We start from the raw sequence: 14,106 nt of genomic DNA, 5'->3' as shown, positions 1-14,106 counted from the left end.
TCACAATGAGGTTGGCGGGGAAGGTTGTATAACCTTACTGGTACAAGCTGTTAAAACCAGGCTAAGCAAGTTTCTCAGGAATGATTGAAGTATGACTGATCCCGCTTTTGATAGCAGACAAACTGACATCTCGTGAATCATGGAAATCCTGGCTTTTGTTTGTGCATTTCTGGTTTTGCCACTGTGTACTGGATGACCTAATTAACCATGTTCTGTTGTTGATATTTTTTTCTGTTTTCCTCTTTTTCATTATGAACATTCAGCTGCTTTTCCTGGCTCTTGCAGGACATGTTCAGTGACATTGGCAAGTGTCTAAAATAACCTGTGGAGTTTGCTTCCATACGCGTGGATGCCTCTGACTATTTGCTCGGTCAGTAAGGGTTTTAGATTCTGCAAAGGCAGTTTCCCTGATATCTCTAGTATGCCTATGACCTTCCTGAGGCTGCATTTAAATCACGCTGGTGTTGACACGGTAGTTTCATTACCCCGTGTATTCCTTCAGTACTATTTGATATATGTGGAAAAAAATCCTTCACAACAGAGCAGTAGAGAGACAAACTTACGCTGTATTCATGTATCAGGTAATTTAGTGCTAGGAGCAACCACCTTGTTCTAGTTCAGATATTTAACAGAAGGATTTTGTGTGACCTCTACCTTTGTTGTGACCTTAGCATGAATGCAAACAGCCGTGCTCTGTTTTGAAACTTTACTCCCTCCTGATTTTTTTTCGTGTGGCCTGCAAGCAATTGAACAAAGCTTTTCTTATTAATTTGGGCTATTTACACAAATAGGGTAGTACTGAATTTGGGGACCTATATTGTGTAAGGAGTATGTTAACATTTCTGTGATGTTTTTTGAAAGTATTCTTTTAACTAGTCTTAATGTCCTTAGATGTGTAGAGCGTGTTGCTTTTTATCCCTCGGTGTGAGAAGCAGCAGTGGATACGCCGAAACAGGACGTCATGGAATTGCCAAGGCTTCTGTAAGGATTTAAATAACAGGTAGACATGAGGGCAGTATGGATCCGTCATACAAATGGTGCAGCTCAGGATCCTAATTGCACGATACTTTGTGTGTGCTGCCTCTCGAAGTGGCTAAGATTTTTTTTCCCTATGATTTTTTATTTGTTAATTCAAAGTAAATATCAGCTGCAGAGATGCAGAGCGCGTAGGCAGGCACTGCTGGAAATCCGTGTGAGAAGCAGCCTTCTCTGGTAGCCCTTCATCTTCGCTTCCCAGAGCTCTGCATCTGTTTTGTTAGAGAAATGTCTCAACTTTTCCTTCGCTCTATGACAAAAAACGTTCTTCAGAGCAGCCAGAGCTGAGTTTCCTCGGGAGAAAGCAGGGTAGGAGAGAGAGTGTTTTGCATATAAGAATTCACGTTGCATGCACAGTCCCTAATTCTGGTTAATGTTAATTACGTACTAATGAGAGAGCGAGGGAGGGGAAGAGGGTGTAATGAATAGAATTGTATTAGGATTTAAATTAACAAGAGATGGAAGAATCAAAGTAAATATTTAATGTGTTTTACATGGTCCAAAGGATCTTTAAACACATACTGATTGTAAGATAAGGGTTTTCTAGCAGAAGAGGATGTGCTGAGCACACCTCAGCGTGGGCTCCTGTTCTGCTGATGGTTTTTGTTCCAAAATTTGATTCACTGGTTAATTTTACAGAGAACATAAAATATTTTTAAGTGGTTTGCTCTGTACCATCAAGTGGCTAGTTGTGGCTTGTAATTTTACTCCTGCTATTTTAAATGCTTTAAAAACTCAGAAACACCTCAAAATTTATTTTAAAAACTGAAATCAACCTTGAAAAGGTTTGATAGGTAGGGAAAAGGTTCAGTGCTCTTTCCAGGGTAAATCTAAATGAAATCAACAAGTGTTTTTTTCTTACTTTTTTTTTTTCTCTTCAAGTATATGCATGCATATGTACGTATTTATACATGTACAGGTCTATAATTTCTGTTCCTGAGGCTTAAGTGACTTTTTAATTTACCAGCCCTGAAGATCGACTGCTCCATGCAACTAGAACTACCAAAATATTGCCCTAGTACTAATTTCTTTATTTTTTTGAGCTCAGTGGTTTCAGAATATTTTTGTACGACATGGTACTCATTACTTAATTTAGCAAATGTCTGTAGTTTTTGGAAACTGAGCAGTGCAGAGCAGCTGGCTACAACGTTTATGAGATGATGAGGGCCTGGTACTGGTGTCTTGTGTTTCTCTGTGAACTGGTGTGGCTGGTGATGAGCTGCATCTGTGTGCGCTTCATCCCCCTGCGTAACTTAGCCTTGTTCTGCTCTGTTATGAATAATGCAGCATGAAGAGCCTGTTAAATCAGGAAACTGCCCCGGGCCATTTATGACCCACATACCATTTGTTGTTCAGATTGATCTCCAAACAATCAATGGGAAGCATTAAATTTCACATGCCTCTTCTGCAGTTATCGATCCAGAGCCTCCTCTGGGTATTCCATCAATGTGCGGTACTGGAAAATCAATTCACAAAGCTCCAGCAGCAGTGAGGGACATGCAGTTGTCAAAGGGGCAAAATTAGATGCTGCGAACAGCGCTTCCCTTCGTAGAGGCTGGGGAGGCGTGGAAAGGAGCATGGCCATGAATACATCCTCCTAAAAGCAGGAGGAAATGGTGTTGAGGACATTTCAAGGGGGCATTTCAAATTTCAGCACTTGTTTACCAAATATTCGCCCATCTCTACAGGATTCTTTCTACTAATAGGCTAGATTGCTAAATCCACTTTTCTTCCCAGAGTACTTATCTGGTGCATCCTCCTTGTGTCATAGCTGCCCAGAAATGCTTAAGTTTGTTTGAAGGAATCTGTGGTTTCCAAAAGAGCTAATGAAGAGGAAATGGTAGTGAAAATGGGAGAATCTTCTGCAACTTTTCATATCTATTTACTTAGAGTGATTTTTTTAAACATGAAATGAACAATCCCCTACAGTCACATCTGTCAGTCACAATGAAATTATACTTAAAAGTGGATGCTAGGAGCACACCCCACTTTTAAAACTAACTGTTAGGTTTTCATTTCCATGCTTTTTCATGTCTCAAGATCTAAATTTGGTGGGTTAAAGCGTGAAATCCAATTGTGGTATAGATGTCCCTGTGTCATTTTGGCTTCCTCTTCGGAAGGAGAGCACAGGGCTTGGTTCAGACCTGGTGGTGCAGCTCCAGTCTTCGTGGTGCTTTTCAGGTACAGGAGGTTTTGCACGTGGACTCTGCAAACAGTGGAGTGGACTTGGGGTCACCTGGTAGTGCTGAAAGGGCTGTCAAGCTGTGGGTATCTTAAATCTTTCCTTTATTCTTTTTTAGATCGCAATTATTGAGCTGGAGTCGTATTTGGAGTGAGGCAGCGCTTCGTTAAAGATGTGTTTATTCAGGTGTTTCAGGAATTCAAAAAGCGCACTACCAAGTGCTCAACAAAAATACTGCTAAGAGAGCTGGCTCAGTTTTTAATACCTAACCTGTTGTGGTTGTCAAATATTTACAGTGAAGGTCACCGCTGCTATTTGCTGTTCACTTTTCATTAGAGCTCCACGTCCCTCCCACTCCTGTATGCAGAAATAAAGCTATCGATCCCATCAGAGAGACAAAAACCAGCTCAAACCATGGCAGCTCCCTCACATCAGAGGAGGGTGGCTGGGCCCTGAGAAGCAGGAGGCTCTGCAGAAGCTCACGTGAAGTTGTGGCTCCTAAAACCCAGTGAGGAGCACCCTGCTTGACCGTGGTACTGGTATTAGACCTTCACGCTGGAAGCCAGTGCTTTCAGGTGGTTTTTTTTTTGGACTGCGTGAGGGTTGTGTCTGTGCTTAGACCATTAAGGCTGCTTTGATGTGATGCGACCTGATGGCAGCACCACAGGCCGTGCCATTTCCCACAGCTGGTTCCTGCTACGGCTGCTGCCTGTGGCTGTAACGAAGAAGGCAGAGAATAAACGGAGGAGAAAGGGAAAAAAAAAAATAAAAAGGGCATCTGCAAACTCGATTTCTACAGAACCTGGCTCCTAGCCTCTCAACTCCTGGGCATGCCCTTGGTGTCCCAGCACCTCGCTGCTGTCCCCTGCTCCTGTTACAATCCTCTGGGTAGAAACTGGTCAGCTGCAGACTGTCAGGTTTCCTTTCTGCATGTTGGCAGCCACTAGCTTGCCATTTTTTAATATCATCATCTTGGTGAGAAGCTTCTTTATTGTTCTCTATTAATTTAATGTCGTTGTAGCAGCCATTTAGTGAGCTCTGCAATGAGCACAGCCTTCTTTTTGAGTAAAAGTTCTTCCTGGTGAGTGTCCTGGATGAATTTTGTAGCTCAACCTTCCTGCCATGAGCTTGGTTTACCTGCAGGTGTGGAACTGAAGGAACTTCAGGCGAAACACGTGGATCTCTGTTCTAGAGAAAAAAATCCAGCAGAGCTGGATTTTGTTCTAGCAGTCGGAGCCAGTATTTAAAATGATGACTCTCTTGAGTGCCGCGCTGCTAAATTCTGAGTGTTATTTAGACTCGTGGTGCCGTACAGCGTGAAGGGCATATTTTTATGTTGACATTACTAGTAGCTTGCTCCTATTCGGTGCTTTTTCATCATTACGTTCCAGATCAATTTGCAAGATGTGTTGTTACTGCCTTCAACGCACAGACAGGCTCATAAATACAGCTGGTAACGCGTTGCCGTTCTCCCCTCTCTGCCCCAGGGTGAGGGTAAATTGGCTTAAGCTCATCTCGTTGCTAAACAGATGCTGTTACTGTGTGTGTGTCAAGACGATTTTCCTGATTTTGTGAATGTTTCTGGGGTCTGAGTACTTCCCGGGATGGGTTATTTTCAATCCCTGTTGCGAAAAAAAAGTTTTCAAAGTATAATCTTTGCCTTTAGACAGTTATTAAATGGGGTATAAAGGAGTATAAAACTCTAATAAAAATATAATACAGCTGGCATTGGCCAATTCTGCATGCAGGGTTTTTGTTGCTGTTTACCTGATCTTATGTCTTATATCCCCTTCTTTGCCATCCTAAAAACCAAACTACAGCTATGGTGGGGATAGAGCTGTGTCAAGAACCTTAGGGGAAGCTAAGATCTTCTGATCAGACTTGGAACTTTCTTTGTAGGTCCAAATAATATGGGAATTTTCTGCTGCCAGCAATTTTCTGTGCATCGCAGAGAGTTTGGTCTCAGTGGCAGCAGAGAAGTGGCCCCTCATTGATAATGCAAGACTTTAGCAAAGGCTACATGGGAAACCAGGCATTTTGGGGAAAAGGAGCAAGCTTATAGGAAATTTCCAGGTGGCTTCCTTAAGCCCAGCTCCCAGTCGCACCCAGCCTGACCTCTTTTTGTTCCTACCAGCAAACAGTGGGCCAGCAGCTAGCAGAGAGCAGCTGGTGGTATCTGACTGAATGGGGAGCCAAAGGGCCCTTTGGCCATGCCTAAATGAGCACCCAGAGCTCCTTTGGTTGGTGGGGGGGCCTTTTCGTTTTGCTTCCTTCAAGAGAATGTGATTTGTTTTCAGGTTCAGCAGTTTATTGCTTGGCACTGAGACCGAATAAGTAATCCAGCCAGATTTTCTGATAGGCCATTTGGCACCAGGAAGAACCAGAGGCACACGTTAGTGTTAGGTGATTTGAAAATGCTCGTTTGAAGAAACTTCTTTCAGAGAGCAGGTTTTTCTTAGCAAACAGTACCCTCCTTCCAGGCAAGTTGCACAGTGTGGAAGTATGTTGTGATGGCAGTATTTGATCAGCGACTGTCAGGCCTTATCAACGAGCTTTAATCATTTCACTTTCAACCTCCTCCTTGCCTAGGTGTCCTTCACTTGCTGGAGCACGAAGAAGAGTATGTTTTCACACTCCCCAGTGCCTACGCTCGCTCGATACTCACCATCCCATGGGTGGAGCTTGGAGGGAAAGTCAACATCAACTGTGCCAGGACAGGCTATTCCGCTACGGTCACGTTCCACACCAAACCCTTCTATGGGGGGAAAGTCCACAGGTAAGGGAATTACTCTTGTTCCTGTTGACCTGATACTGGATTTCAAAGGAAAAACTTACTTTGACATCTATTTGGTTCCTCTTCTGGACTGCTTTGTAGAAAGATATCTCTTTCTTTTCCTGTTAATGCCTGAGGAGGCTTACAGCTTTAGAGTACAGTTCATCGTAGTTACACATTTCGTGTCATTTAACCAAATTAGATAAATGTCTCTTGTTGAACTAAAGTCAATGCGTTCTTCCAGGCTTTTCCACCTGTAAAAATTGCTGTCAGGTATTTAAATGGTTTGCCCTCTGTTATAACCTAAATACCTATGCACAGTGCAGGAGCAGCAAAAATATACATTAAAAAAAAAAAGTAATATTTGTGCTACACCAGCTGCTGCTTTTGTGCAAGTGGTGTTAGAAGAGCTGATGGGTTGTTTTGATGGGAATTTTTCTGAAAGGTGCAGATTAATAATTGGTGCCCATTGAAATAAGTGAAATTTGGGGAAGGTTTTGCTGTATTAGTTTAATCATTTAAAAACTTAACTGAGTTTACTTGATATGGATTACTAAAAGCATGTGTGCATTTTCATACAGACACACACACAAGAAACTCCTCCCTCTGTTTTGGTTTTCTAGTCCTACCTGTCTATTTTGGTCACTCTTAAACGAGTTCCTGAGTCGCTGAGGTGACTTTAATACTGCCTCACAGCAGCTGTGAGACTGTGCAGATCTAAAGAAAATAAAGATACTTGAAGTCTTTTAGAGGTATCTGACAACATTAGGTTCAGGTGTGAAAAATGAACTTCAACATCTTGTACTGATAATTTCACATGAAGGCCAGTTGGTTTTGGTTGTTTTTCAGGCTGATGAGATAAGTAGGTCTGGATTTTAAGCCGGGGTACTGCTGTGCTTTGGGAGAATGTGGTCCCAAAGTTAGTGCTGTGTTAGCAGAGCTTTTGTAGGTTGAATCTTTTGGGGGACAGTGTCTTTATGTTTGAAAAACTATATTGTAGGTATAAAAAAATGCATGTAGCCTGCAGTGCTAGAGCTTTCAAATGCTGATAATAAATGGTGCCAGTTATATCTTTTGTGGCCTTATTCTTTTCCTTGTATTAGGGTTACAGCCGAAGTGAAACATAATCCCACTAATACCATTGTGTGCAAGGCACAGGGAGAATGGAATGGTACGCTGGAATTTACGTACAGCAACGGAGAAACCAAAGTGATTGACACCAACAAATTACCCGTTATCAGGAAAAAGATAAGGCCAATAGCAAAACAAGGCCCACTGGAATCAAGGTAAAGGCAGAGGCATTACAGTACTGTGCTGCTTAACGTCGGATGAAAACAGTGGTGAAACAAACCACAGTTATAAATGGCGTGGTTCAAAAAAACCCTGCTTTCATACAGCATGTTAATCTAGGCAGAAAGAGCTGCAGCTGCATGTTGGTTCTTTGGTTTATAAATTACATTGCCGTGATGTATACATAAATTTTCTAGAGGAAAAAAACTGCTCGTGTGCATTTTAATGAGTATTTGGGAACTGGGTGATGTGGTCTTCTACATGCTTCTTTGATTGTAAATGGTAGTCAAATTAGTCAATTTGTTACAGATAATTTTGCATCTTATAGTTCATGCTGGAACTTCAGATTTTATGGATTTCATGTATATACGTAATATATAAGCACACAATATATATGTATATAAATGTAAAGTGTGATGTGACACATGAATACACATCCATACGTGTTTTTAGGCTGTGAGAACTCGTCATGTGCCTAATTCTGACTAGGTACCTTAGAAAAAACCTTTATTCGCCGTCAATAACCGTTTACATTTATCTTCAGAAGAATCAATATTTTTATTGAATTTAGGAACGTTTTATTGGAGGATTTAAAAAACATGAGTAAAATTTAACTTTATAATCTGTAAATATATTTTTATTGTACAAAGGTGCATCTTGAGCCTTTGTGCAGGGTCAGATGTTATTTTCTACTTTCTGGACACGCTTGTTTATCACAAACTCATTTCTCAGTGTAGGTTAATAACAGAGTTGGAGTAAATCAGGAAACCAGCAAGTCTGCAATATATTTGTTGTGTTTCTGACACTAGATAGCAAATTATAATGACCCAGTGTTTCTGCAGGATATGCAGCTCATCAGATTGTAAACAAACTCATCTAAATACCCCTGGAAATATGTGAAAGTTGCAGTCATTTTCTTACTATTTTTCTGGGCAAAGTTGTTGCTAAGCTCATATAGTGTGAGGAGGCATTGCATCTGAATACTGTCAGTCAGGTGAAAAACAAATTGGGTTATGTACTGATAATTATCCTCAACTGGAAATACAGTGTAGACCTTGTGCATGCTGAGTCATGTACATCAAGTCTTCTGTTAATAACCTGGTGGGAACAGTCAGTGAGTGTCCCAGTGTAATGTGCTCTTAGCCTTTGTCTAATGTTCCCTTAAAATTGAAAAGTAAATGCAGAATAGATGTTTGTCATTTGGGGTAGGTCATCAGTAAATAATGTGAACAGGAAATGAAAAAGAAAATCCATCAGCTTTGAGAAAAACAGTCAGGTCATAAAGAGTCAAGAACATGAACAAAAGCTGTGGAGAAAGTTGACTTGCATGGTAGGTTCCTGGGAACTGAGCGTGTCTGAAGATCTGGCCCACAAATGAATATTCTCCTGAAAGTGGTGGTTCACAAGCTACACAACTTGCAGAAACAGCTTGGAGAACGTGCCATCAGTCTGACCCTTGCTTTGCTCCTGGCACCAGACTATGGCAAAAGTGTTCTTACTCTGTTGCTTTTGCTCCTTCCCACTCACACAGGCACCTTTGGCAATATGTCACCAATTCTCTGAAAGAAGGTAATATTGATGCAGCAACAGAACACAAGCACCACCTTGAAGAGAGGCAGCGAGCAGAGGAGAGGCAACGTATGGCTCTTACAATGCCCTGGAAACCAAAATATTTTGCCAAAGAGGTACTTGTATCAGCTTTTCCTTAAGGGCCCAACAGCATCTTTGTGCATGTGGTGGGGTGCTAGTACAAATGAACATGTTTATGTTTTTCTTACCATGGGCTAATGTTGTTATATATCCCTGATTTTTTATTTTATTTTTTATTTTTAATTTTTAGTAGAGTATGGCTTTTAGAGAAGAGCAGTGGATTATTCCATGCTTGTTTTATAGACTCGTTCACCTTCCTTCAGTCCTTTGAGTTAGATTTAATTTAGCAATGAATTTTGGAGACCTAATGTTAGGCACCTAAAGCTGTGTTTATTACCTTGAAACCCACGCGTTGCTTTGCAAATGCTCTGTAGTCACGTCTCCTACTAATCTTGTTCTTAGCGTATTTAGGTGAATGTGATCTAAGGATAATTGTCCAATGTAAGCAAGCATGGACAGTCTAAACAGTCTTGGGTTTTATCTGCTTGAAATGAGATAGATTTTACTAAGTTCATCTTTGTTCTTTCTTAGAGGAAAGGAGAAGCAAGTTAGACTTTGAGAGAATTATTACATGACCTGTTAAGTCAGCCAGCACGTGCATCTGTGTAAACCTGGAGTTCATCTATTGTATCTTCCCATTGCTTCTGTTCCTCTTTGGAACTTTTTTCCCTTCTGCCCAAATTACCTGTAAATTCATTAAACGCAGAATTTTCAGGTGACAGGGAAGGAGCTTTTTGTGTGTTGATTGGTGGTATTTTAGCTTTTATGTGGAGATGTGCAGGTTCAGTATGTATAAATCTTGTTTGTAAACTCTCCCTAATTTTCTTACAGGGCGATGGTTGGCTATACTTGAATCCTCTCTGGAAGACCCTTTGACAAGATACAGGAGATGTCTTATAACTTTACCTTAAAGGCATTAAAAGGAAACAGTATATAACTTGTCAGATGTCATTCAAAAGGTTCTGTTCTCAGAAGACACCAATGAGAAGCTATATACTGTGAACAGTGCATCTCAGAAAAACCACAAGCTCAAGTTTATTCAGGAGCCATTTTGCGTGTATGGATACACAAACAGCTGTGCGCATGTACATCTATACACATATACACACACAGTATGCATGTGTGTTTGTGTGTGTATTACTTACACTACACGTCAACAAAGTAGAAACACTAACAGTGATTTAAAGACCTTATCCTCTACGTGTTCGGGCATAGGACTCGAGCTGGAATCAGCGAGGGTTCCCCGAGTTGTGTGCTTGCAGGATCAGGCCCTACGCTAGAATTTAAAAAAAAACACACACTTTTTTATTAGTACCGGTTAAGGTTTTCTATTTTTCACTTTTGCCAAAAAAGTTTTGCACTTAAAACGTGACGTCACTTAATGGCAGTCCTTCGGTCTAAACAGGCATTGAATAACTCACCTCGACACGCGAATGACACATTGGCAGCGCACTCTGGGGGGTGCTGGTTTAGGAGCATGTTTCCTGTCACTTACGAGTATGAATTTTCTGCCGCCAAGTAGCAATACCTTCTCAAGAACTTCTGTTGGTCACACTAACCCGCTGTGTCCTCACTTTTTTGTTTGTTCCTACTGCCACACGTTTAATCGGTCTCCGGTCACTTGTGAGCCAGCTGCTTTTGGTCTTGCCGTGCGATGTTCTTTGGCTGTTGCCATGCCAGTGCTTTTGGGTTACGCGTTTTTGCCTCTAGCTTTCCACCCTGACATTGTCTGGGTCTGAGGCACCCCAGTTCGCAGCCTTGCCTTTCAAATTAAACCACTGCTGATGCATTTTTGCTCACGTGCCAGGCTGTGAGTTGAGGCAGGTGAGGCGGGGTAGGAGTCCTGCTCTGATGTGCTGCTTTGGTGGGTCTGCGCCTCCCCCAGCATTGCTGCTGTGAAATGAGAGAGCCCTTAATTCCTCCTCGTTCAGGCTTCGAGCAGACCCGTGTTTTCATTTCTTTTGCTTTTGGCCCAGGTGATCGCTTTTGGATGGTTCCTCATGAGTAGAAGACAAGTAGCTTTTTCAGAGAAATGATTTTCTGATGTTGAAGTAACGATTTAGTAAATCACTACTGAAATAAGAACTTTATTAATGAAACAAATGAAATGGGATGTAACTTGTTTCATAAAATAAAGGAGTAAACAATCCTGTAGCTTGATCTTGCTTTGTCAGATAACCACTGTGACACTAAGAAGGTGGATTCTAGAAACGTGCTAAAGCTTCGCTGCTTTTTAGTTTGTATTTGTTACAAGTGAAGATGTTTTTGAGAGAAGTGACAGCAAAAGGCAAGTGTAAAATGTGCTGACTTCTGCTCAGTGCTTCTTTTACAGCTCCCTGTAAAGAAACCACTATATTTCTAACATACAGTAGCATGGATGCTTACTTTTCGGTAGTACTGATTAATTTTGTGCCTTTTGTCTGCTTTCTTAATACAAGAGCTGTTGCTTTATAGATACTACACTAATATATTTAGGTCAAAGTACTGCTTTTATCTGTTCTTGTGTCTTGCATTTTATAATGCTTTATTTTTTTTGCTAGATATTAAAATCTCTTAAGCAACCCAAAAGGCTAAACAGAGGTGTGTACACAAGACTACATGGCATTAGTTGTTCATTTGGACATATTTAACAGATCTTTGCATTTAGAACTTCAGATCCCTTTTTAACGAGGTCTGTGCCCCCCTTTCCTCCTAAATGCTATTTTGTCTGCTTGTATATACTTTTTTTTTTTGCACATTAGAAAGATTCATGTTCTAAATTATTTAAATCCTATTTTTTAAAAAAATGCGGATTGTATGAGCTTGGTTTTGTACCTGACACTTTTTTTAAAATGGAAAAATCTTATTTTTAGGTATAGTTGATGTTTTTCTGTAACAACACCAAAACGATGCCGTTGTAGTTATCATGAACTACTACCAAGTACCATCAGGAAAAGGCGTACCTTGTCACCTGCAAGAATCACTTTACAATGGATCCACTGGTTTAGAGGTTAGTCTGATAAGTAACTAGAAGTACCGATAGACTTTGTAATGTCATCTCCAAGAACACTCTAAGTGCAGAATGAAACACATGCAACACCTCCTGCCAGATCTCTGACTTCATACACCAAAGAACAAGCCACACACTCACTAACAACAGCCATTGAAAACCTCTTGCGAGGCATGCAGGACTGCGCTCCTGAAAGAGTAGACCTCTTTCAGCCTTGGCGGTGTGACTGTCCAAGCTACAGAGATGTTGTAGCGTTCTTTTAAGACAAATTTTGAATAATTTTATGTTTGTAATTTATTGACGATTTTTCCTGGCTGCATGGTTGGTTGTTTCTGCATGCCGAGAACATTCCACTAGTGCTCTGATAAATGTCTCGTTTTGATGGTGTGAAGAATCCTCTGATGCCATTACCACTGTTGCTTTTCCCAAGTAACTTGGGAGAGGTGAGCATAAAAACAGTCCTTTCGTTAAAGATCCTATCAGCAAGAGATTCCAGAACGAGATCCAGAAGAAGTGTCGCTTTATTTTTCTGATAGTTACGTGTTCCGTATATTTTACAAGTCTGAAAAGTAAATATTCCTAAGACTTATTCTATAGGTTGTTCCGATAGCTGTCTTAGACTTGCAAGTGATTATTTTCCTTTTCAAGTAGCCAATGTATACACTTGGAATTGTAATGTAAGACCTTACATGTACTACATTTTTTTTTTGTGCACACCTGTAGAAAGCCTATGCAATCTTTTTTTTTTTTTCTTCTTAAATTAGAAATGTTCAGACAGAAAATTTATACCTTTTATCATTTAAAAGATGCTCTGGCAGTCTCTTCTGATTTGCCTTCCTTTCATAATTTGTGAATTTAAGATTACAATGCTCATGAATAAAATATTTGTTTCATTTAATAGTGGGATGCCCTTGCTCTTTCCATTGAAAAAGAAGTTAACTGCTATCATGTATGCTCAGGTCTGGGAGCATAGTACAATGCTCAGGGCATGTTTTATTTATTTATTGTTGTTGTTTTTATTTTTAGCTCCCTGTTAATACTGTCAGACACCTTAGAGGCTTTAAGTTGGACAGCACGGTGGCGGGATAACAGGGCTGGGTGGCTTTTGGAAAGCCTGGGGAAGATGTTCCTTACTTTGTCACATGAAGGAAACAGGGTAGGATGTTCCCTCGATTCTGAAAATAACTTCATTTAAACTAATTCTCAATTAGGTACCTTTTAAAATACAAGTCTAAATGACTGCCTTATTGGACACTTGCATGGGGAAAAACATGCTTCACTCTTCCTGGTCTGCATTTTTCAAGCGTTGGGTAACACAGGTCTGGTTTATTTTAAACATTCACCCACATCGTTGGAAAGTATCATGCCAGAACGCTTTGCTTTAACGCAAAACAGCAAACATTGGCTGTCAGTGAAACAAGAAAAGCTGCGTTCCTTGCCTCTCACGGCATTGCTGCGGGGCCGCGGCTCGGAGCAGTGTACACATTTGGTTTAAGTACATTTTGGTTTAAGTTTTAATCACAACCAAATAGGATTTTACTCATGGTGGGATGATTTTACTCACAGTGGGATACGTACAGAGGGTTGTGTCAAAGCAGTGAAATATTTTTTCGAGTGTGTTGACATACAACTGCTGGCTCCCCGTTTTGGAATTACTTCCGCAAGTCAAAATAATTTCTTCTGGGCTAGCCACTAGTACTGGTGCCCTTGTTGCTTTCAGGAGTAATGACTAAGAGCTACAGAACTTCAGCAGTACTTGCTATTAGCGACTGCAGGCTTAGTTTTTTAACAACTGAAGGTCTGAGCCTGGCTTAAATTTTTTTTTTCTTCAGTGTTTTACTATATTGTCGCAATTATGCTCCAAAATCTGCAACCTTTGACTCAGTAGAACACCAGAAGGATGGCCTATAACTAAGGAAACAGCCAAGAATGGAAGGTAGGTTGGGCAATGATGCCAGATGCTTGTGAATTTTCCTTTGCTGGTACAAGGATGGTTCAGCTCTTGTAGCGTGATGAGCTACAGGTTACTGCAGCTGAGTACTTCTAGGATGCAAGTGGCGAAGCAGGCACTGATGCTGCGTGCAGGTGAGGCACCAAGGAAGGTCATACCATGCCTGCTGTTTTTTTTTTTTTTTTTGTCATTTATTTTTAAGTGGCTGCATTAATGATGCCAAAGCAACTTTTCAT

General features: G+C 40.8%; 1 protein-coding gene across 2 annotated transcripts in view; it reads left to right on the top strand.

The window, feature by feature from the left end:
• OSBPL10 (oxysterol binding protein like 10) overlaps positions 1-12,852 on the top strand; it is a 109,554-nt gene extending 96,702 nt beyond the window's left edge. Inside the window, exons 9-12 of one of the 2 annotated variants that reach the window (XM_082754406.1) lie at positions 5,807-5,993; positions 7,094-7,276; positions 8,812-8,965; positions 9,762-12,852. In XM_082754406.1, coding sequence (XP_082610532.1) covers positions 5,807-5,993; positions 7,094-7,276; positions 8,812-8,965; positions 9,762-9,806 — 569 coding nt within the window. In that variant the 3' untranslated portion in view covers positions 9,807-12,852. The remainder of the gene's footprint in view (positions 1-5,806; positions 5,994-7,093; positions 7,277-8,811; positions 8,966-9,761) is intronic. The other variant, XM_082754405.1, reaches the window with a different exon arrangement.
• Positions 12,853-14,106: the final 1,254 nt, after the last annotated feature.

The sequence above is a fragment of the Aythya marila genome (genome assembly GCF_965140915.1).
Source record: "Aythya marila genome assembly, chromosome: 2".
Lineage (NCBI taxonomy): Eukaryota > Metazoa > Chordata > Aves > Anseriformes > Anatidae > Aythya > Aythya marila.
The sequence above is the reverse complement of the archived record's forward strand: the minus strand, read 5'-3'. Positions and strand labels throughout refer to the sequence as shown.